Below are 25323 nucleotides of genomic sequence, written 5' to 3'. Positions count from 1 at the left end.
CCCTCCATCCTCAGGCCTGTTTACCAAGTGCGTTCTTGACGCCTGCACTCAAACGCCTAAGGGGTGGCACACATTCGTTCCACACCTGCTTTCTGGAACCTGCTTCCCATCACTCTTCCCTTTGCAGGCAGGACACCGTCCTCCCCAGGGCTGTGGATGCATCCAGGACCCCTGCACCCGTTTCACACCACACATCACACCCACCCCAGAGGCCTCCCCCACACTCAGCGGCCAGCTGAGTTGGTCCCTGCACACCTGCGTCGAGGTACCCAGAGGGCCTCTCTTCTGCCTTTGCCTCAGTCTCCCCCCACGGCAGCCTGGCTGAGTGCTTGAAATCTCTCCTAACTCAGACACCGGCAGCGGCCTGCCCTCCTGGAGAGCGGTTCTCGCACCTCTCAGACCTGCGCCTGCCTCCCAAATCCTAGACATCACCGTCCTCAGTTCTACGTGGCTCTTCCTGGGGCAGGTGATGCTCACGTGCCTGGCTGCCTGACCACGTGGCCCAGAGCGGCACCTGCCACTCCCTCGGATGCCCCACGTCACTGTTTCTCCATCACCCTCCCCTAGCACCTGCCACACTTTGGGTTTCTTCCGTTCTTTACTCTCCTGGATTCAAACGGCCACAGAGTGTTTGCAGTCCCGCTCGTCAGCGGGGTGGGGTAGCGAAATATCCTCACTTCCCTCTTCGTACTTAACCCCCCATCCTGCGCACATATTACCTAATAATGAATAATAAAATGAGTCAAGTGTGCATTTCCTTTTATTCAATTTAATAAAAATGTACTGAGCACTTTCTGTGTGCTAAACTGTTTGCAGGTAAAATAAGCTCGGTTGTCAAGTATAAAGGAAATGTGTGTTTTCCTAGCACGGGTGGACACAACACTCTGTCTTCTCAGACTTGTGACACAGCTGGTGAAGACCAGAGCAGGGAACCGGTTATTTTACCTATTCTAATTTAAATGGATTTAAGCCAGCACATGTAGCAGTCTTGTCACTGGGGGTCCTGGCTCCCCACGAGTCAGGTGCGGTTTTCCTGGTTGGAAGGTGTGGCTGTTCTGTTTCCCGCCAGTGAGGCTTGCTCCACAGCTAGGAGGAGGCACGCGCCGCTGGCCCCAGACTGGTTTGAAGTACGCCTTCCTTCCTGGGCTGGGGGCGGTATTCTTGCCTCAGGAGCACAGCTAAGAGCAACCGGGGTGTCAGTTCCTCCTGAATCCACACACTCTATCGGGGGTGCTGGAAGCTTCCAGAAGCTTCCATCACAAGAGCCACTCACAGGCTCCCTGAGGTCAAGTGCCCCCCAGGGTTGGCTTGCATCCACCTGCAAAGTGGCACACACACTCTTCTTTCCATGCCGTCATTGTGTTCCAGAACGTTCTGTTTCTTCTAAGAAAACCTCTCCAAGGTCATCGACCTTTCCACTGGCATATTGCCAATGTTGAGAGAAAAAATAGTAACTTTTGAGGGTTGATCCAAGGTGCTCCTTGCAGGAGCTCTGAAAGTGCGTTTTTGGGTTGCTTCGCACACCCTTCAGGACAGGCAGTGGTGTGTTTTACAGGGCAGGCTGGGGCGGGGTAAGGTGAGCCTGGATTTCTCCAAACTGGGGCTGCTTCCCAGCGCGCCTTGTCAATAAGCAGGCCGACGATGGGACCTCCCATCCCTGGTGAAGTCCCCATATTCTCAGCTTCACTGAGTGCAATTTCTCTAATCTCCTCCCAAATCCTGAGGGGCCAGAGCTGCTGTTACTCCCAGGTGTAGGGAGGTCGTCTGCCCCAGGCTGTGCACACCCTGAACCATGCATCAGCTAGCTCAGAAAAGGATGCGAGTTTACAAATTAGAGCCTTTGTGCATCTCGTGGTGTATCCTCATGTTGGCATCAGTGAGCATAAAACTTTACTGGTACGCATCAGATTTTTACACAAAATCACTAATTTACCAAAAAAGCTATCTGTCTAGATATGTTCTTTTTTTTCCAGGTGAGATCCATTCTCACACTACCATCGACTCTGATTAAGTATGAGACGGTTTTGATCTGGGGGTGAAGGCTGTGGTACCTGGGTTCTTAGGTAAATTCTGAAGCTTGCGCAGTATCGAACTAGAAGAATCAGCCCAGTGTCCCTTAACCCTGTGCTCTGGTGCACGGAGGGCATCCTGGTCACGACCAAAATCGTGGGGCTGGTGTCATGGTCTTTGGGTGATGACCCACACGGCCATTTGCTATTGTCTCCTGTTGGATCAGGCGGCCATCTTAAGGAAGTCATGGAACAATTCAGGCTTTCATTAGAAAAATCACTTTTGAGTGTTCTCAAATAAAATGGAGAACAAGCAGATTTTTTCTTGACCTTTTGTAAAGCCACATTCAACATCTTTACAGAACCAGTTTGTCAACAAACTATGAGCCCAGGCTGTTCAACTCTTGACTCCCAAGATTCTGTTCTTGGAAGATGTGGTGCCTGAAGGTTCACTGAGTGTGTGATTACCCCCAAATTGCCCCTTACAAGAGTTTCATGATGCCCGGTTATTTCCACTTTTAAAGTTACTCCTTTAGGCTGATTTAAGAAACTGTGGCAAAAGACTCTGTATCAAATGCAAGTTTCTTGGCAGGAAAGTTGTAACATTAAAGCATCATCGGGATTTGTATAAAAACAGATCTGTGGGGTTAGGTGTGGGCAGGCAGGTGCTGACGGGGGAGGAAGCCTGAGGCCACTGAGCCGTAGACACAACACAGGGACGGTGGGAGTGGTGGGGGTGCCCTGCACGCTCACGCCTACAGGAGTGTCTGAGGCTAGTGCGCAGCCCCAGCGAGGGTGTCCCCCACGCAGGTGTCGCTCACAGCATCCACGGATGGTGCTCTCAGCATCAGCAGTATAGAGTGAAGGCGTCTAAATCCCTCTTTTCCGGCTCAGATTTGCCCCAGACCCATCTGGTAGATGGAGAGCCTGTGTGGGAACCACTGCCGGCCAAGGCGCAGATGGACGCCAACACACCCAGGCAGCGCTGGGCTCCCACCTGCGGAGGTCCAGGCTCCCTGACTCTGCTTAGTCTCCTTGCCTTCACTTTTTGAAGAAAATCGAATACATAGGAGTTTATTTGGATTTTCCCAGACATTTTGGATTTCCAGAGTCAATGTTAGGTGTCTGAACAGAGTCAGGCCAGGGGTCCCAGCTTGTTGGCTCTTAGGGTGTGACCCTCAGAGGAGGAGGACCCGTCGCACGGAAGTCCCTGGAGTCCCCCAGCTGGGGCAGACAGGTCGTACTCAGTCTCCTCCTTTCCGACAGAATTATGGTCCCTCAGCCTCTCCAGAGACCCGGGATTCACACAGAGATGTCCTTCACTGTGTCAGCAAACAGGCTCACGAGCTGCCCCTGGTGCCCAGAACTTCACGTATCTTTCTTTCATCTAGATTTACTTCTGCAGCTCATATTTCAGAAGAGGAACTTGTGAGGTTTGGGGAGATTTATAAAGTCCCTTCCCTAGGAAGGCCCAGCTGCCCCTGCTCCGAGCTCTGGGGCATTCTACCCATAGGAGTGTGACGGCCCTGCTCTCATCATGTCTCTGTGGCTGGGGGGCCAGCCCCCGAAGGAAGGACTTGGTGACCTGAGTTCTGTGCTCTCCGACTCTCACAGCAGAGTCGTGCTGAATGAACTGGTGGATGAATGATGGGTCCCATGGTATCATGATACCCAAATGCTCGGCAGCTGGCCCTTGTTCCCTGACCCCCGGGGCCCCTCCCTCGCTTCCTTGCTGGTCTGCTATCTGCAGACACTGAGCCACCTGCAGGCCCTTACACGCTTCCTGCCCTTCTCAACATCTGTGCTCTCCTGGTCTGCTCCCCTCATGGCCCTGGGCCTCCCTGCCCACCCACCCACCATGCGGGGCACAGCGCAGAGCACCCTCTCTGGGCTACCAGGGCCCGTGGGTGCTGGGCTGCCTTCTGCCAGGCACGCTGCTGGTAACGACCAGGTGTGGGAGGGCGCCGAGGGTGGAAGCCAGGTCTCAGGTCCCCCTGTGGCCCCAGGCCCTAGCATGTCTGCACACAGCACGTGCTCAGGAAAGGTCTTCTGCGTGAAACACGAACTCTACAGCTAGAAGGCAGAATACTACAGCGTGTAAGCCCTCAGCCCATGGTGTCGGTTACCGAGGTCCCAGTGAGTGAATGCAGTCGTGTTCTAATGAAGCCCCATTTACAAAAACCGTCCCTGGACCTGATGCAGCCCTGGGTCTGTGGCTTGCTGATCCCTGCTTTTGAATAACTTAAACACACCCATTAATTAAAAAAAACAAAAACAGACACAGCCACTTGAATTATTCATATCCTGAGTTTGAAATTAGAGGGTATAAGAGTGACTTTTATTTTCTGAATAAAATATACATAAGTGGACACCCGCAATTGCCCCAAAATGCTCAACTGTGGGTCCAACTCCACCTTCTGGGCATCTTCGTGTTTGAGCCAGCTTCCAGAACTTTCCATAGAACTTTCCATTTATGGCAGGAGAGAGGCTCTGGGGGCTAAGCTGGCCTTAATCTCAACAGTCCTGAGGATGTAGGATCTGAGCCAATAAGGCGGAGCCATGGCCCAGGTCTGTGGCCCGACTTTGTCCTTTTTAAAATGTGTCTGGGTTCACTTTGAGCTCTTATGAAGGCTGAGAAAATCCTTCCCTCATGAAAGAAGAGGCCACGTGATGTTCCATAAAGCCACCAGCGAGCCTCTCAGCTCTGGAGCTTCAGGGGGAGACAGCTTTGCACAGAAATCCCCAGATCACCTTGAAGCTGGTTTCACCAACCGTGACGGGTGGTGGTTCTCACACGTTAATCTGCAGGGCTCACATTATCTACCCACCCCCAAATCTATGAGGATAAGACTCTGTCCCAGTGTGTACATCAAGGTTAGACACAGCCAGAGTGGCCTACCTGAAGGACACAGCAATGCTGGTTTCCCAAGGGAAACATTCTGGAGATTCTTTTTGTTTTGCATTTGCCTTGATTCCAGTTTTATTTTATTTATTTTAGATTTTATTTATTTGACAGAGAGAAATCACAAGTAGGCAGAGGGGCAGGCAGAGGGAGAAGCAGGCTCCGCACTGAGCAGGGAGCCCAATGAGGAACTTGATCCCAGGACCCTGGTATCATGACCTGAGCTGAAGGCAGACGCTTAACGGACTGACCCACCCAGGCGCCCCGCCTTGATTCCAGTCTTAAAGGAAGTTTATTGCAGGGGAAAAGTTTTCTCAGGATGAATATGTATTATTTAACATTCTCATCTCTGGTGTATATTTACTGTTAGGGACACATGAGAAAGTGCTCCACATTGCTCAGCATCAGGGAAATCCAAATCAAAACTTCAATGAGATACCACCTCACACCCGTCAGAATGGCTAAAATTAACAAGTCAGGAAATGACAGATGTTGGCGGGGATGTGGAGAAAGGGGAACCCTCCTACACTGTTGGTGGGAATGCAAGCTGGCGCAACCACTCTGGAAAACAGTATGGAGATGCCTCAAACAGTTGAAAATAGAGCTACCATTCGATCCAGCAATTGCACTACTGGGTATTTACCCCAAAGATACAAATGTAGGGATCCGAAGGGGTACGTGAACCCCGATGTTTATAGCAGCAATGTCCACAATAGCCAAACTGTGGAAAGAGCCGAGATGCCCTTCAACAGATGAATGGATAAAGAAGATGTGGTCCATATATACAATGGGATACTACTCAGCCATCAGAAAGGATGAATACCCAACTTGTACATCCACATGGATGGGACTGGAGGAGATTATGCTAAGTGAAATAAGTCAGCAGAGGAAGTCAATTATCATATGTGGAACGGAAGAAATAGTGCAGAGGACAATAGGGGAAGGGAGGGAAAACTGAATGGGAAGAAATCAGAGAGGGAGGCAAACCATGAGAGACTCTGGACTCTGGGAACCTGAGGGTCACAGAAGGGAGCGGGTCGGGGGATGCGGGCGATGGGTGATGGGCATGAAGGAGGGCACGTGTTATATGCAACTGATGAATCACTGAACTCTACCTCTGAAACTAATAATACTCTATATGTTAATTTAATTTAAATTAAAAAAATAATACATTTGTTACAATAAAAAAATTACTGTTAGGTACCAATAAAATATCTATCCTTTTCCCCAAATTCTGTGTTATATTTTGTCATTGCCAAAATATAAAATAAAAATTTTAGGAAAGGACCCACTAAAAGCTGCCTTTAGTATTTCTACACCTCTTTCTGCTGCCGAAGCCCTTGGGAGATATTTTTAGAATTGTGAATTTGGTTTTCCTTTTGCCAGAAGCATTTGTTTGTTCTGCTTTAACAACAAGAGCATTAAGTTCATATGAGAATGTTATATGTTTTTGTGATAAATGTCTTTACTCTTACTTCATGGGCGAAAGGCTGGGCCATGAGCTCAAGAGTCAGATGACGAAGCGTCAATCCCCTCATGGTCCTCTTGTCTTGGTGATGTCTGCGCTGTGGCCCCTCATCTGCAGGGAGAGAACAGGACGGCCTGGTCGGGGGCAGGACCCACGGGCTCTCGGAGGACGGCCTGGTCGGGGGCAGGACCCACGGGCTCTCGGAGGACGGCCTGGTCGGGGGCAGGACCCACGGGCTCTCGGAGGACGGCCTGGTCGGGGGCAGGACCCACGGGCTCTCGGAGGACGGCCTGGTCGGGGGCAGGACCCACGGGCTCTCGGAGGACGGCCTGGTCGGGGGCAGGACCCACGGGCTCTCGGAGGACGGCCTGGTCGGGGGCAGGACCCACGGGCTCTCGGAGGACGGCCTGGTCGGGGGCAGGACCCACGGGCTCTCGGAGGACGGCCTGGTCGGGGGCAGGACCCACGGGCTCTCGGAGAGCTTACAGCTGTGCCGTCCCCATCAGGAATAAATAACATCATCCCCCACCAAGTGCACCTGTGACTCTTCAGCCCTCTGAATGCTCAGTGAAGAATATGAAGACCACACCTAGCTTTGGATGATTGCTGTTTTATGATAAGAGGTAGGCTTAGATCAAGTTCTAAGCAAAAAATAAAAACCAAACAAATCTCTGGGGACACAGCTGACTAGCTCCTTAACGACCTATTTGAGCAAGTCAAGCAAACTTACAAGAGCCTCCCTAACGGACCATTTAAAAGAGCCGAATGACCAGCCAACATGGCATCCATGTGCGTCCTACCTTCACTGGAAAGGAATCAACGGGAGGGGATTTTCTTCTTCTCCTTTTTTTTTTTTTTTACAAAAGCACTTGGCACTTACTACCATTTTGGAAGGTGGACCTGACCTTTTCTCCCTGACTCAGTCTCTTTAAGTATGTACTTGAATTCCAGCAGAGTCAGCACACCGTGGAGTATCAGCGTCAGGGGTACACGATAGTGATTCAAGACTTCTCACAGTGCTCCGAGCTCATCCTGATGCGTGTGCTCTCCATCCCTGCCCGCGCCCGGTGACGTCGGTGTGCACTCTGTAGTTAAGAGTCTGTTTCCTGTTTTCTCTCTCTCCCTCTCTGTTTTTCCCCTTTGCTCATTTGTTTCTTAGATTCCACATGAGTTTGTTTCTCTGACTTATCTCTCCTCGTTATACTCTCTAGCTCCATCCGTGTTGTTGCAAATGGCAAAATTTCATTCTTTTTGATGGCTAATATTCCATTATACACACCACATCTTCTTTATCCGTCCATCAGTCGATGGACACCTGGGCTGCTCCGTATCTTGGCTACTGTAGATAATGCTGCTCTAAACATCGGGATGCTTGTATCCCTCTGAGTTAGTGTTTTTGTGTCCTTTGGGTAGATACCCAGTAGTGCGATTGCTGGATCGTAGGGAAGCTCTATTGTTAACTTGTTTGCTATCCCAGACACTTGGGGTCACTGTGGTAGGAGGTGCATTGTTACCCTGAAGGGAGAAACAGAGACTCTCTTGTGTTTCTATTTCAGGGTCTGGGAGGACGTCTGAGCTGATGTATGTGGGATCCGCCCAGGAGAGCCCGTTCTATTCCAAACACAAGCACAAAGGCCTTAGCTGAAACACTGTCCAACCTTACATTCCAGAATGAGAGGAATACTCATTATGGGGAGCTGAAAAAACCCTGTTTTCTCCTCTGTATATCTCAAAATGGATGTTTTCCTTATCTTCTATAGGGGTAAACAAGTACACATTTGGCCAAATATTTTTACAAAATTTTTACTCATTCTGCATTTTGGAACTGAGGTATATTTATTAAAACAAGGGAATCGTGTGGTTAGCACATGGCTTCACCAAAAAGCAGGAATAGTGTTTAGAATCAGAAGCTGAGGAATGTGCATAGGACATATGGAGTAATTCCTGACTCTGAGTGTGTTTTCATGTGAATGACGTAGATTCTTTCTTTCATTATCAAGCTGAGTTTCTTGATTCGCTGATTTGAGAGGCTCATGCAGATCTAAGTGGAGTCTAGTATCTTCCATCCATCTTCTACATGTTTTATCAGCCTTAAGGTCCAGCCTGCAGAGTAGTTCAATGTGCTTTTCTTCATAAGTTTTCCGTTTTTAAAATTTGAAATTAGGAAAAAAGGATTAAAAACTAATTTTTTGTTTTAATTTTTTAAAATTCGTTAACATCTATTTCAAAGACATAGCTACAAATTAAAGGTCTCACCTTTTTAGGTGTGATGTTCTTTTTTAAAGAATTCCTTTGTCAACATGTTTTCATAAACGGTTCCAAATTTTGTTAAAACTTTGACCTCAAAAAGGGCCAACATAGGGTGTTAATAGAAGAAACTGAGCAAAGCAAAAGTCGTTTCCTTGACACACTGTGGGTAAGTCTGTAACAACGGAAGATTCATGATCTGTGTCTGAATATCAACAGCAGATGAGCTCAGCCCAAAATCCAGCCCCAAAGAAAAACAGAAAGTAAAACAGAAAAGCCCAAAGTCATATTTCATACAAAGCATCTTATATGACAAGGCGATTATCTGTCTGGAACCAGTACATCTGTGTCCTTATGAAACATGGAGCAGGGCCGGAAGTCCACAGTCCACACTCACCGACCCAGTGCAGGCCTGCCTGCCACCTTTGTGCACGCATCCTGACCCCGAGCCCCTCCAGCCGTGGGTGCGTTGGTTCCTGGAGGTGCGTGAGCTGCGTCAGAGCAGGCTTCTGGCTCCTCATTGCCTGGCACCCACCGATCCTTCCACAAATATTTGTCGAATGAAGGAATCCAGTGCATTCACCTCGAACTTCCATGTTTTGCTCATAGAAGCCACCAATGAGCCTGGCTTGGGTCTCCTCGAATCTACAGAGTGGGGTCCTCAGTGATGCAGCGCCCTCTAAAACACGTCCTGTTCATCCCAGGGCTGTCGCCCGGTGAGAGCTTCACAGAGTTTTTACTGGGCGTTTCTACCAACTATCTCTCTGTTCAGCTCAGCTGTGTGTTTCCTGTGAGGCTTGTGCCCTTGTCCCCCGACGATCAGCCTGCGGAGCTGGGGCTTGTCCAGCCTGGTGCTAGGATGCGCTGGAAAACGCCTCTCTAACAAGAAGACCTCGTGGGCCCGTGGCACTCTCACGTCTGTCAGGGACTTTGACACAAACAGAATGTACTCTTCGTCAGCGGCCTCCCACTGTCAGCACTGCTACAGTTTATAATGTGTGCGCGTGGATTTCGTGCATGAACCCAGGAGGCACATGGTTTGCAGGGCAAGGGCAGACAGAGCGCGGCAGGCACTGGGTTGAATGTGTCCTGCATCGCGGGGTTCACGGAGTGCTCCCTCCACCGCCCCAGCTGGTGCTCGGGATGTGGGGTCAGGGCTATTCCTCCCCGTACCTGGACCACGGTGGCAAATTCTCTCACGGGATCAAGCCTTGCTTGTTGTGAAGTCAGAGCTGAGGTGGGGCTTCTGAGAGCACGATGGCGGTGTCCAGGGATGCCCGCGGCAGGCACGGCATGTCCGGCCACTTTGTTGTGATTATACCTGAAATGAACGTAACATCGTGTGTGAGCTGTGCCCCGATTAAAAATAATAAATAAATCATTTGCCTGCCAAACCATGAGAAAATAGAGTCTGGATCCAGAGCTGAATAAATCAGTTTTACATCCAAAAAATGTCATGTTCAAAACAGGGAAGGATGGGTTAGGAACTATCGCTGCTTGTTCTCTTGCTCCAAACTCTGAATAAGGTAAAATAATAATAGTAATAATCAGAACTGGCATGAGCTGCCAGACTCACATCTGCTCGGAAAGAAACTAGCCTCCTCTGTGTGTCTGGGTGGGTGAAGAGCAGGTGGCTGTGCCATCACCCAAGGGCAGCTAAGAAAGTACAGATAGGTTTTTGTTACAGACCCCAGTGAACTAAAGGTTTTAAAAATCAGTTCCCACAAGTCCACAGGGATAGAAAAATAAGCCTAGCGCCTTTGCTTAGTGTTTCGGGTTTCACGGACGCGTCTGGGGTATCCTGAGTATCAGGTTAGGTCCTGGCAAGAGTCAGGAGTTTGCTGGTTAGTCAAAGGCCTTCGTGGGCTGGAACCACGTGTCCACACACACGGAGCTCAACTACGTACAGTAAGAGGCTCTCAGGAACTTTCTTGTGTGGCCAGGTCATTCATTTTAACTTCAAAGACTGAACATAGCTAGATCCCCTTCCTTTGATAAGGAAATGTTTGAGCTCAGGAAGATTCAGACCTGGAGATGACAAAAAGTTTATGTGGACCATGTAAAGCTGTTCCTGATGTTCAAAACCGTTCCCTGCAGATGTCCTTCCTGTTAGGGCAGGACGCGGCCGGGCAGCGTCCTGCCTCCTGGTCTCACACCAAGCTCGGCTCGCTCACCTCTCTTCGCACCCGGGGCTCATCCAGCGCCAGAAGCAACCCGGCCTCAGACCTGGACAGAGAGGCTCGTCGGCCTGTTTCCTCACCTGCACAGTGAGAACAAAGATGGACCTGCGCCAGGTAGGGGGTGAGCTGAAAGGGGTCACGTGTGCACAGCCCTTAGCAGAGTCTCCAGCACCAACAAGTTTCCGATCAAAGAGATCTGCAGGTCGTTCCTACTGATATCTGATTAAAATGCAAAACTGAGATTTAGGATTAACCACATCTCCTGAATGAAAATAATTTCCCAACCAGCACCCTGACAGCCTGGCGGGAGGCACAGTCCATGCCCTTAACAGGTCCTACTTCCAAACTAGGGCAATAACTGTCATTTTACCGCCCCTCACCTCCCGCCATCTGCACGGGGGCCTGACGGGTGCAGCCTGACCTGTGGGGGCAGGACAGGTGCAGTAGGAATGCAAAAGGAAGGACAAGGGGCATGCGGCCACCGTTCACTTCATACAAAAAGACTCCTGCTGTTTTTTAATTTACAGAAGTTGTGCATCTTTTCAAAAAATTGTATGTTAATTTTTGAAAAGATGCACATTTTTAAAATGCACAACTTTTTGATGCTAAACTTTAGCATCAAATCTTCCTGGGAAAATATTATTCTTTTCATTATGATCCAGTAAAGGAACACTTTTAAAATCTACAGTTTTCATGAAAATAAACAAAAAAATATTTTCATGATTTCTTCACTCTTTGGTGAAGAATACCTCCTATGTTTGAGTGAGTCTAGGCTCTTTGGCATAGGTGATGAAACAGGGAACCCATTAAATCTGGAGATGAGAACAGCCACACCCGAAGAGATGCTGCAGACGCGGGGTGGGGGGGGGTGCCAACCTGGTGTTTGGCTGTAAACTCCGCTCCTAATACTGACGTTGACATCTACAGAGAAAATTGTTGCCTGAAGCTCTGTGAGCACCATTCTTTTGGAATATTAGTTAAGATCCACTTTAAATACTCTGCCTTGGTTAGTCTTCCACAGAAGCCAATACAGCGTAAACAGGAATCCTATATATAACGCACACGTCATATACAGATATCGTCTACATGTTGTCATGTGTCTAATACGTGATTATAAACACGTGATATATTACAAACCCAAACAGCTCCTTCTTCCAGACACCAACCGACAAGGGGTGGGTGGGCTGTAGGGAGTGGGCAGTTTTCACTGAAGCCACCCCTGGAGGGATGCCGGGCAGTCAGTGCTGTGCACCTGCTTTCCTGCAGGAACCATCTACCTGTTCTCCTGAACTGTCTCCTGACGGTTCCGTGCTTCCTGTCCTCGAAGCCGTGAGACATGAGGATGTGATCTAGGACCACAGTCCGTCTCTGTAAAAGAAGATTCAGGAGTCCATGAGTTGCTTTTAATGACAAAAATAGAGGACCTTCTTAGAAGTAGTAAACAGTACAAAAAACAAGGAAACTACAATAAAGGCTGTATTTCACGAATTAGGAAAATAAATTAGCACTTAAATGATGTGTTAATTATATGTTTATAAAAATTTAGTAAACCTAAAAAATTGAAATTAATTTTCTTTCCGACAGATTTCTCCTACTCATTTCTCAAATTAACACCTTTACTCAGCCCCTCCTTGAGAAAAAGGAGAAGTTAACGACCCAAATGCAGAGGAAAGCCTTCTCTTCCAGAGAAGAATCCAAGTGGTGGGCTCTCGGGATTTTCTATTACATATTCTATGGAAACACAATCTGGCAATTAGCAATGTGGGAAGCAGAGCGCATGGTGCAGAACATGCTTCCATGTGACTCAGAGAGACGCCCGAGCAGCACCCTGGCCCGTCAGATCTAAGAAGAACGACCCATCTCTGCAAACTAGTGACATATTTTATTGGTATCACAATTATAGGCTCGTTATAAAATCACACAAAGTTGCAATATTTGCAGGAAAAACTCATTTCTTAAGAAAATAATTTAATGTTCAGTGCTCAACAGAAGCACTTTCCTCGCGATGCTCTGGCGGTCCATGAACGTGGGGTCCACGGAGGCCACCTTTGCTGCTAGGAAGGCGTGAATGCAGTGCAGGACGGCCGTCAGGTCCGGGAATTCGAGCTCCTGAAAGAAAAAATGAAATGCTGTAAATCTTAGAAAAGCACGTTACAGAACACTGAACGGATTCTATGCTTTTTGAGCTCCAAGAAAGTCAAGTACAAACGTGCATCAGATAAGGAAGGTTTAGGGTGGGAGGCAGAGTGTGATCAACACAACCGCAGACACAAAGGTACTGCTTCTGCACAGACAGTCCGCCAGGGAGCCTGTCTCCTCGCATCTCACAGGGTAAAGCTCCCGCCTTCCATTTGGGCGCTGACTCCATCTGTGCGGGGTCGGGGGTCACATGACCTCAGTCTTGCCCTATTTTTTTTTTTAAGATTTTATTTATTTGACATAGAGAGACACAGCGAGAGAGGGAACACAAGCAGGGGGAGTGGGAGGCAGAGGGAGAAGAAGCAGGCTCCCAAGGAACAGGGAGCCCGACGCGGGGCTCAATCCCAGGACCCTGGGATCATGACCTGCGCCGAAGGCAGATGCTTAACGACTGAGCCACCCAGGCTCCCCCAGTCTTGTCTTATTGACACCGGCCGGTTGGCGTCCCGGTGATGCTGTGATAAGGATTTCATGCCAAAGATGGTCTTCCCTCTCTCCGCAAACCCCACGCAGGTCCCCACTACGTCCACGAGCAGGTCGGCGTGGACCTGCAGCTGACACAGGCGTGAGCAAACCGTCTCAGTTAGGGTGCCACAGGTCATCAGTGTCCTAACACTTCTGAGGGTGAACGTGAAGCTTCTCCAGCTGTCACCCCGCTCTACTCGTGGGGAAGGAGGTTTACATATCTTGTTCTGAGTTTTCTCTTCTATTTTGGCATAATAAAATTCTAAAATAATCGAAAACATCAAAATTCCTTTTAAGAGAACTGCTATCTAATTGACACCTTAACTAAATTTTGTCAAAACTGTCTTGTGCTCTCAGCTGTTGAGAGGATATCAGAAGGAAAGCTCCGACAATGTAAGGACAGCAAGGACAGCAAGCTGGCCTGTCTAGTCCCAGATGTACCACTCCTTTCCGCACCTGAAAAGGCAGGATCTCTGATATTTTAATTTGGGGGCAGGACCTCCCAGGGCACGAGGGAGCAGTTGTCCCCCTCGCCCCCCGGGTAAGGACATCCTTCCCCACCACCCATCTTAGCTTTTCTGAGCGGCTCCTCTTTGTGACTCAAGATCTGACATCTCAAAAATGACTTCATGCTTCCCTTAAACATGACGTCCACCTCGGTCCCCTCCTGGGACTGTGTATGCCTGTGCCTTCCTTCAGGAAGCTGCTCCATTCGTGGGATGGGGACAAGATGCAGGGACAGCCAGTGTCCCGGGGAGGCCGACATGGGCCCAGGGAGCAGGAGCAGGGTCTCCACGTGGGTACATCCAGGTGTGGGAATGGCAGATCTGCCAGCACATGGAGAGTGTCAGCAGGAAGGTGCAGTCGGCACAGAGGACACCTGCTCACGGAGGGGCGGACCAGGGACCCTTGTGACCTGCGTCACCCCGGCCCCTGTGCTCCCAGGCACCCCGACTCCAGCTACAGGAACCACAGGAGCCCCATTACTGCATTGCACTTTGAATTAAGTTCCTCTTTTGCATGTGAGTGAATCTTAACCTTGACAGCTACGGGACTGATTGATTATTGGTGACCGATCACTGTTTATTTTCACTTTTGAGTAATGAGTAACGTTCAAGAAACTGAGGTGCATTCTCCTTCAAAAGTGTCCTAATATGCACATGGTTACTGCAGAATTACCTTACCCAGCGGCCCTCCCGTCCCTGGCAGAATCCAGGAGCTGCCCAGACCCTGTGCAGAACTTCAACGCTAGCTGACCCCCTTGCCCACACCCTGAGACTCGACTCAAATCCCTCAGTCATGGTGACTTATTCCTGGAGGAAAGGAAAGCCAAGTTACATGACAGAAGAACACGAGGTTCTTGCAAATTTCACACATACTTAATTCAATTTCTGTGTTTCCAAGTCATAATTACTGAGCTTCTGGAAGGGACATTTGGAAAAAAGAGCTATAATGTCCACATCATTTATGCTTCAGGATCTTGCAAATTGGAAATTGCTTCTCAGGTTCCCCACAGACTTACCAATAGGAACACCTGGACCGGAACAAGGAGCCAACACCACCAGCATGAAGGCCAAATCCAAACCTGATGTCCATGGTTTCTGATCCCACGTGTTGAAGCCACACACAAAATCTCCAAAAGAGTCAGGGGACAAAGTGAAATTACACCACTAAACTCCACACAAAACCTCAGTCCACGGTGTTGAAATCCAGGCAATTCGATATAAAGCCTCAATTCTGACTTTTCCAGATCCTGAGTGAGGCTCCCTGTGAAAAACTCACACAACACGGGCGTTTCAGGACGAGACCAAGGTGTCTGTGGCGCGGCTGGCTTCCTAGCCACGTGTCACTGCAAGGCTCTCTGGATGACACGTCTGCAGCCAGACGTGGGCGGCCCTGCTGACTTCTGACCGCTCGTCCACCAGGCAGCCAAGGCCCGACACGGAGAACCCCCACGCGGGGGGAGTGACGTGGGAGGCTGACGGAATCCACAGAGCCGCGCTTCCCTGAAGGGCCCGATGGTGACAGGTGCCGTGAAGTAGGAGTTCTCTGTTCACAGTTTGGAGACAGACCAAAGAAGGTGTGGGTTACTGGGGCTTCGCCTGGCCCTACCGAGTCAATCACGTCGTCTCTTTCTGAGCGTGATGCCTGCGGCTTTGTCCCTCAAACTGGTTTGACTCTGTGAAGACAGGGCGTCTTGGAGGCCTGTTCGGCTGATGAACGGACAAAGGACACGTGGTCCATCTGTACAGGGGAGCGCCATCCTGCCTTACGAAGGAAGGGATCCAGCAGGGATGAGCTCTGAGGACACTGTGCCGGGTGGAGCGAGCCAGTCTCAGGAGGACAGGCTCTGCATGATCCCCACACGAAGCAGGGAGATTCACGGGCATGGACACAGGAGGGAGTGCGTCCCCCCGACACCGTCTCCCCGACAACCAGACCAGCGCTTGGGGCTTAAGGGATCCTGAAGGCACACCATCGTCTGGAAGAAGGAGGCCTCACCCCCTGCGGCAGTGCCCGGGACCTTCTCCGAGCTGTGTGCTCACCCTCGAAACCCGCAGCCCCACACGTGTTCTCTTCTCAACGCACGGTCCAGTCAGTCCCATCTACAGCCCGCAGCTGTGCCAGGCAATGACAGTGCGCGCCTTACAGACCGGAGGGCTGAGGGCCAGAGCGCCAGCCGCACACGCCTGGGACAGACACGCCTGCCAGGTCCTCCCGCTGCACCCGGCCCTTTCCTCTGCAGCGTGTTTGTCCTAATGACCTAGATTTTTATAAAATGTTTTTAAGTATTTCATGGTGGCCGAAATAATGACTTGGAATTTGAGTCACAGCTTGCATGATTATCAGCTTTTAAATGTTTTAAGACCTAGAACTTTTTCATAATGAAGTAAAACTTTTAGGAAGCCATGAGGATCGATACTGGGCTCCTCAAAACACGAATAATGAGGTCACCCGGACTTGGGAAACATTTCTTCTTCCTCAGTCTGCGCTCCGGGTCTGCGGCATTGCTCACAACACGACACTTCCCATCAGCGCACCGACGCTGAAATCCCCCGTGTGTCCTCAATAAATCTTCTCCACTAGAAATCACATCTCCATCCACAGCCCATCTTGGTGCACAAACTGCCTGGCATTTGTCAGAAAGTGTCTGAGCTGACGGACACACTTTCTGATGAATGGCGTTCAGCCGCAGGTGCCGGTGTCCCTAACGGCTCCCCAGGCAACTCTGCAGGTGCGGGAGCCACGGATGGAGCATGAACCAGGGAGACAGGGAACGGCGCTCCCAGGGACAAAGATCGGGACCTGCGCAAGGACAAGACTGAGGGTGGTGACGGTCAGCAGGAGGGATGGTGACAGACACCACAGAGCTCCTAGTGAGCGGTCAACCAGCAGAGTGTGGGAAAACCAAAATCCCAAACGCCCAGAGGGGCAGGTTATGGCTGGAAAGAGGGAGTCTCCCTGAGGTCCTGCTTCCCCGGGACGGCAGGGCCCCAGAAGGGGACCATCCAGCCTGTCCGCCATCAGGTCAGACGGAGACCTGTTCAAAGTGCCCTCCTGACACCCGCGGCTCTTGGCCCAATCCAGAGTGGAGTTTGCCGGGCCCCCTGCGCCCTCTCTGTCCAGTGCAGGTCACTCACTTGGCTTCCAATCTAGTTTCCTTGAAGAAAGTATTCGTCCGCAACCTCTGCATGCCCCTGTGACTCACCTCTCCTGCTGCTGCCTCTCCCAGACGTAAAACCTCCTCGCTCCATTCTCTGGCTCACATTTAAACCACCTTTCCCTCTTCAGCAGATGAGGCAGTTATAACGTCATAAATCTTATTTATACGGAAACTCAGCGGTATTACCTCGCCAAGATGTTAAAAAGTCTGACTTCCCCAAACAGCTCTGACGATCCCTTCTGCCTGCGTCCTCTCCCCAGAGACACAGATCTTTTAAAGCCGAGCGCCTGCTAGTCCAGGGCCATCTGCACCAAGTGCAGCCTGGAGAGATCGCTCATGCCGCAGGGAGGCTGCTGGGGTGCAAGGGGCACCTGGGCCTTTTCTCTGCTCTGATAAACATTTTATCTGGAAATTTCCATGTTCTGAGGAAGATACATAACTCCCATAGAGACATCAGCAAAGTGAATCTCCTGAAGAGACAGGAAAAAGTTCCCTCGTTCTGAAATTTGTATTAAAATTCCCACATAGACATAGATTAATCGGAACACCAGGGAAAACATACTCCCACGGTTTGGGGGCCGCCAGTAACTAACGAACACGTGTTAGCCAGTCATCACCTCTCGTCCACCTCGGACGGGCAGGTGGACGTGGCTACCTGGCAAGGCGGCCCCCACGGGCCTGGGTGCATCTGCCCTCCTGCCTGAGAAAATGCTGCCTCGAGTTCACTTCTGCTTTTCTCTGCCAACGTCTGTAATGTTTCTCTGTGAGAGAATCTTCAGCCCCCATTGAGGTCCACGCGGCAGGAAGGACCGTGAGCAGGCACTTCAGGACACGGTCCCGGCTGGTGATCCTGGCTCTCCATCACCGAGCTCAGGAACAAGGCTGTGGATGGGGAGGAAACGGCTAGTAAGGAGGAGAGGGGTCCGAGCAGGGAGCTTCATCTGGGCCGCCCGAGAGGCAGAGCACTGCCACCTGCCCTGCGTTCATGCATTAAGCCCCCAATCTTCCAGAAGGTTCTGAAATGAAGCTTCTGCCAAAGCTCTGTGGTAACTAGCACCAGGCCGATTCTTGGCAGGATGGCCATGGATTGTGAGTGGGGGGCCCGCCGTTCCCCCGACCCTGCGTCCTGCCTGTTAGCCTCATGTTCCCTGGCCGGCCAGCCCACCACTCCCTCCTTCTGGGCAGCTTGCTCTGGGCATGGACAAGGGCTGTGGTCACTGCCCCCATCACCAGGTCACTGAGGAACCCCGTGCAACTCACGCCCACCCCTTCTCAGCGAAGAAACCCCTCTGCCTCCGGAGCTCGCCTGCACCACATCAGGATCAACCGGCTGCCAGGTGGTTTTGTCCTTTCTGGAAATCAGGACGTGCAGGCCCGGTCTTCAGACAGCTGACCAGAGCACCCGGGGCAGCCTTTTTTGCTCCCCGTTCCATGTGGCCAAGTTTCCACAACAAGCACGGAAAGGGCACTGTGAACGGAGATCAGTGTCTGAGGTGGGGCTGCCGGGGCCTGACTCTCGTTCCACATCCCATTGTCTGGGACCCTCAGCAAGTCACGTGCGCGGACCGGAGCTCCCTGCGACCACGGCATTTACACCTGGGCCTCAGTGCGGAAGGTGCAGTTGTGCAGGGGGGCACTGTGTGCATCCACCTGTCGGAGGCACTTCGCGGCTCCAGTGGACGCTGGTGATGCCCCCAGCCAGGCAGCTTGGCTCAGGGACGCTAGTTTAAGGTGGTTTCCATCTGACTACACAGCAGCACCCACCACTCTTACTCTTAAAGAAGGCCTGCGCTTCCTGAGGGCAGCCACAGTCAGGGTCAGGGGAGAGTAGGTGGAGCTCCAGCCCTGCGAGGTCCCCAGGGGACCGAAGTCCACATGGATGGGGGGCAAGGGCCCAACAAGAGCCTTCAGAGGGACATGTCAGCAGGCGTGTGCACCGCTGAATGACACTGTGTTTCAGGGAGAACCCATGGGTGTAGGCCATCCTTCTAAAAACCACATTTGTCCAGTTAAATTATATTCCTGCTAACTGAGCAGGGGAGTGGCCATCCGCACGCTCCCGAGTCCGTGGGCTCCGTTCAGACACGCCCTCACACACCTGGAAGCCACATGACCACTGTGGCCTCCACCCGGGCCCTGCTGGCCACCCGACCTTTGTCCTCAAGCCCCACCCCTAGCCAGGGTGGATTGCTGAGGGCCCCCGCCCCTGCTGTGTAGACGTCGTCTCAGTCCTTCCTCTCCTGCTGGCACAGGTCTGCGTGTGGGGACAGCAACTAAAAACCCCATCCACACCATCCACACCGCTGACGATGCAGCACCAGAAAAACACTAATTCCTTATCATGACAGAAAGCCACCCGTGCCTCAGCAGGGTCCTCACAGGGACCCCTGGGGTGGAAGGAGGTGAACCCCAACCTGATCCAGCTGGCATGCCGCATTCAGAGGATGGAGTGTGGCCTTTAGCAGATTCCGGCCCTGTGCACTGAGAATTCACTGACGTATTCCAGAGCACTTCGGTCCGGACTCACGCATCCTAATCCCTGTCTGTGTGCCGGAGTCTGTCCGGCACCCACCCCACCTGCCTGGCACACAGCAGGCCCCAAGAGAAGGATGGAGAGGAGGAGGGAAGTCCTTGTGCGAGGTGCATGGTCTGCCTCTGCAACACCGTCATTCCCCTCCTGCCCTGTCCTCCATTGCGCTGGGACGGGTGGGCCGTGCCCGGGACGGGGAGAGGAGGCTCCGGTTCTTGCAGCCGGTGGTGTGGAGATGTCCACCCCCCTGTAGGCCACGGTGCTTGACGGTCAGGACCACTTGGCGTGGGGCCCACACAGCCTTTGTTGCCGGTGGCAAATGGCAGGGCGTCACAGGAACTGGGCTCCGGGGGCACTGGGCTCTGCCCACTGCCTGCACTACCTGCCACAGCACGTCTGGGTGCGACGTACCCGTCCAGGTGTCGACAGCGTGTCTGAGTGCACAACCTGCTGGCGGGGAAGCAGAAACCTGTAAAAAGTCCATCCTTCAGCCCAGGGACTCAGGCAAGTGCGGCCAGATTAAATTCTGTCCCCGAGTAACGGCTCCTTGTCAAATGAGATGGAAGCGCAAAGTCTGACCTTGAAGGCAAATTGGTTCCACCTTTATTTTTTACACCAAGGCCTCACAAAGGAAGTGTCTGGAAATGCAGAAGGCAGCTGAAGTTTCCTGCCCTGTGACGGGCGGCCCGCATCTCCCCGGCTGTGCTCGAGGCACGTCAGATGCCATGGCTGCTTAGAAATCCACGCAGGCTCCTGGGGAGAGGGAAGCCGGCAGCGGTCACTGAAGACGGCCCGTGGGCCGCAGTGCTGTCATCCCTGTGAGTCTGGGCAGCTCTCGCTAGGCAGGCGGCCTGCAGCTCTGCTCAGGTTGAAGCCCTCGAACTGCCCTCTGGACAAGCGCACAACCAGCTGCGAACCGTTTGCACAGCCTCGCGGGCTCAGTCAAGAACGGGGGTCCCCGGGGGCTGCCGCACCCAAGCCGCCATGAACCACCACACTCAGGTGTCCGGCAGCAAGAAAATGGGTACGTTGGATTCACCAAAATTAAAAACTTCTGGCCATCGGGGGCATTTTCAAGGGAACAAAGTGAAAACAACCTACAGACTAGGAGAAAATACTTGCAAATCGTATTTCTAATAAGGGGGTTAACACCCAGAATACACAGAGATGGAACTCCTTACACTCAACCACAGAGAGACAAACAAACCTTCTTAAAAAGTGGGAAGAGACTTGAATTGACATTTCTCCAGAGATGATACACAAATGGCCAATAGCCACATGAAAACATGCTGCACTAATCACCAGGGAAACCCACCTACGGGCGTGGCTGCAATCTTCAACAGGAGGAACATGACCAATCGGCAGGGATGGCAGAGGAACGGGAACGCTCCTGGGCTGCAGGTGGGAAGCCAGGTGGGCAGCCCAGGACCCCACCATCCCACTCTGGGGGGCACGCGCAGGATCGCTGAGCACACACTTGTGCGCCAGGGCCCACGGCGGCCAGAAGGTGGAGCCACCCACCAGCTCGTGGAGGGGTGAGAGGTGTGTCCAAGGACGGAGCAGTGTGCAGCCTAAAGAGAGTGACGTGTGACAAGTGTGCCACACGGACAAACCCTGGGCGGCGAGCGCAGGACCCGGACACACGCGTCCTCGGAGTCGGGACGTGGACTCGGGGCTGGGGGGAGGGAGGATGGGAAGGGCTGGGGATGACGGTGGGGGTGGCAGCACCTGATGCCAATGTTCTTAATACCACCAAGCCCTGCACTTAAAAGCAGTTAAAATGGAAATTTTATGCTGTATATATTTCACCACAATTTTTAAACATGATGGAAAGAAATCCAAGGTGGTCATCCATGAGGACAGCCTGGCCATGCATACCCTTCATTCCACTGCACAGAAGCCAGGGGATGTGGGCATGCCATGAAGCACTTGGGCCTCAGTTTCCCCATCTGTGCGGCTGTGACGAGAGTGGAAGGGAGAAGGTGAGGCGGTCTGACTGCAGTCACAGCGATAAATACCCTGCCTTTTCACAAAAAAACCCGAGCTATCGCTTCTCTTGTGAAGTTTGTGTTAAAGAAGGCATATTTACATCTATTTCTTTACCCACATCTTTGAATTGAAATATCATCTTTTAATTACAAAACTGATATTATTTCGATGAATACAGAATATGGAGAATATAGAAATAGAATATAGAGCCTAACAGAGATGGTCTATTAAAAAAAAAATAGAAGAGACAGTCACGAGAATATGATTTGGCCAATAGGGTGATAAAAACTATGACCATAATTACCAGGAAGAAAAATAAAACCAACCGGCTCCCCGAAGCCCCCCCATAGCAAGCGTGTCGGCTGCATTTGCAGCTCACAGGGTCAAACCTGCGCCTGGGGCCACTCCCCGTGGCAGCCTTCACCACACCCGCCCAAAATCCTCCCCTCAAAATAGTCTGCAAAATAAAATCACACGCAAGCAAAGACCCCTGAAGTCCCAGGATAGCAGGTTACTGGATCTGCTCTGACACAAACTGAGCAAGTCTGACATGGCTTCTAAACATCCCATAAATTCCAAAGTGTGTCTCGATATGCGTCTGGGTTTTCTATAACTCTCCTGGGAAAATGAAGTTCCCCCATAGGACCTGAGACTCATTTTCAGTTCGTCTGAAAGCTGAGTGGTTAAACATCAGGTAAATAGACATTTTTCCTGAAGGACTGGGCACATATGGGCCTTGGCCCCCTGGCAGGCCATTGTTCTAAAGCACTTTCTTTCCCACCTGTGAATGCCCGAGCCCAGTGGTCCGAGAGGAAGACGTGTCCGGCCCATCCACAGGCCAACCCTGAGGCTTGTCTCCTGGGCCAACAGCACTAACGAATGTCTCCAAGCCCCTGACAGCCTGAGGCACAAGACCTGACATTTTCTTGAGCAGCTGCGGGGCAGGTGCAAGGCTCAGAGAACCAGCAGGTGCACCCAGGGAGCCCACTCTATTGGGTGTCCTTGAAAACAACGTGTACGAGGGGCGCCTGGCTGGCTCCTTCAGTGGAGCATGTGATTCTCGAGCTCAGGGTTGTGAGTTCAAGCCCTGTGTTGGGTGTAGAGTGTACTTAAAAAAAAAAAAAGAAGAACGTGCACAACAACACTTTCCAAGGAAAAACTAACTGCGGGGAGTGTCTGAACATGGGCCGCATGGACACCAGAGGGTGGTGGGGAGACAACACACGGATGGACCAGGCTTCCCAACGCCAGGAGCCCACATTTAGTGTTGTTCCAGCCATGGGAGTGGCACATCCGTAACCCCACCCCGGCTCTGAGTCCCATCCCATCATACCACCGTGGTGGAACCCTAATCAAGAAGAGAGAATCGAATCCATTCAAGAGAAAGTCATTAAGAAATAGTAACTCAGCTTCTCAGGGATGTGTGCCTTCTGTCACGGCAGTATGGTGTCTTACAGGTTTCATCTCTGTCCCTGGTTCTGAATGTCTCCTTCGCCCCATGTCCCAACACTGGCAGAGGCCCTGGATGCAGCCAACGCTGGATGGTGTCTTTCCAATGAAGGTCTACAGGAAGGCTACAACCTCACAGGCAGAGGAGTTGACTCGAAATCACGCCGAGGCCAGCAGATGAGAAGCTGCAAGGCTGCTGGGGGTGGCTTCGTGGGGACCAGGTGGGGTCCTGTTGGCCTTCGATCTGGAAGCAGGTGGAACTGTGGCTGGCACACCCGTGTGCCCCGTGCTGGGGAGTGAGAGTTTCTCGGAACGCAAAGGGAGCCTTGGCGGTCGCTGGGCTAGCTGCCTATGCTCTACGGGCGGGTTGGCCTTAGTCTTTCTCCTGAAAATGGGGACATGATGACTTCCCAGCCAGGAGGAGGCCAGGCTGAGCTAGAGACCCACAAGCTATTAACTGAGCCACGGCAGCCACACAGTGGGGTGCTGAGGGTGTTCCATGCTGAGGCTTCCGGCACCTGTGCACAGGGTTCCAGTGAGTGGGCCACGGACTCACGGACCTCACGGAGCCTCCCCGATAGATGGGCCACATGAAGGGAGAGCCAGCCGGCACATGACTACCATCTCTGCCCTGGGAACCGCCTCTCCTCGGTGCTGGTAACTCAAGGACAAGGCTCGTGCTCAGAGAGTTGGTTTCACAGCGCTTCTTAGTGGGAACACTGTAGTTCTGGACCTTCGGCCACATGGGCTCCAAACCAAGACAAAGACGTCACCTAGAGCTCTGAAGTCAAACGTGGCTACTTCATTTCTGGGATGAGCCACTTAGGAGCCTGGTGCAGGAGCAGAGAGAGAGAGAGAGAGAGACGGGGAGAGATGCTGAACGGCAGAGAGACAGAGACACAGAGAGACAGAGAGAGACAGAGAGAAACAGAGACAGAGACACACAGAGAGAGACAGAGACAGAGACAGAGGGAGCACGCTAGCCCTGTTGTTGCTCCAGCTCCATGAGAACGGGTTAGGAGACAACCCCACAGACACTCTGGAAGGGGCCACACGCACAGGCACTGCTCCTGCTCACACCCACTGTCACGTGGAACGCCCAGTGGCCCACCTGCGTGTCTCCACGTGGTGGTGCTGCCTCGCTGTGGCCCCCTCCCTGCACCACATGCTTCCCAGCTCCTCCGAGTCAGCCGCGTCGATGATGAGTGCCGTGGTACCAAAGCTCTTGGCCACGGAAGCTCAGCAGCCTCGTTTCAGGTTCAGAGACACAACTTCCTTTACTCGCCCGAGCACTTTGGACGTTTTACATACAAACGTGCGCCCCGCCCCCCCCCCCCCCCCAGGCTCCGAAGCCTTGTCAGCACGTTGAGCCGACTCCCTGAGAGCCGAGCAGCAGGTGTTGGTGGAGTTTACCCGCTCAGTCACTTGCGGGTGACAATCACACTCCACTGCTCCTCCCGGAGACGCACTCATCCTTTGTTAACGGCGCACTGCCTTCAACAATCATGACAGGCTTCCTGCACGCGCACGGGTGATCACTGACACGTAGCATCAAGAGTCTCGGACTTTAAAGGCAATTGGAACAATTTCCTCCTTGGAAACTGATAAAAATTTTTGTGCATGTATCTAATTTGCTCTTTCTTTGTTCATTAATCTATTCATTTAAACACGCTTGTTAAGTGCTGAAGTCAAAAAGCTAAAATCAAGCTGCCCTTCGGCGGCTCGGTCTCTCAGGAGAAATGAAATCCTAGAGAAGCATGCATAATGCTCACACGGCTCCCAGAGCTAAGTCGGGGGACGTAGGAGCCGGGGGGGCTGGGAAGGGCACCATTGCCCCGAGGCTCAGTCCTTCTGGTCCATAGTTCATGGCAGCAACACGTGGCCAACACGCAGAACAGGAGGAAAGCAGATCCTTCACGTCACAATTCCTTCAGGAGAAAGAGGTGAGAAGAAGAAAACCAAGTATTTTCTTTAAATCTGCTGCACCCCCTGCCCTGCAGCCACGGGAAGCGGCCTGGAGTCAGGGACAATCTCTGCACACATGCCAGGCTCGTAAGCAGTGTCCTGGGGCCCCCGAGCCCCTCAGATTCTGGGGGGACCCGGCGTTCTCACGACGCTCTCATCACTGAGGCACTGCTCGGGCCAAACGGTCCAGAGAGTTCTCAATAAATATTAGGAAGATAATTGTTCCACAGTTATCACTCCTTGAACCAGGAAATAC

General features: G+C 51.8%; 1 protein-coding gene across 1 annotated transcript in view; it reads right to left on the bottom strand.

Annotated features, from left to right (window-relative positions):
* Positions 1–12774: 12774 nt before the first annotated feature.
* Positions 12775–25323, bottom strand: part of SNTG2 (syntrophin gamma 2) — a 339157-nt gene continuing 326608 nt past the window's right edge. The window contains exon 27 of the mRNA XM_088026250.1: positions 12775–12915. Within this exon, the coding sequence (XP_087882376.1) occupies positions 12775–12915 (141 nt within the window). The remainder of the gene's footprint in view (positions 12916–25323) is intronic.

The sequence above is a fragment of the Eumetopias jubatus genome, unplaced genomic scaffold, assembly GCF_037043125.1.
Source record: "Eumetopias jubatus isolate StellerSeaLion01/CBP00866 unplaced genomic scaffold, mEumJub1_p1.0 scaffold_9, whole genome shotgun sequence".
Classification (NCBI taxonomy): domain Eukaryota; kingdom Metazoa; phylum Chordata; class Mammalia; order Carnivora; family Otariidae; genus Eumetopias; species Eumetopias jubatus.
The sequence above is the reverse complement of the archived record's forward strand: the minus strand, read 5'-3'. Positions and strand labels throughout refer to the sequence as shown.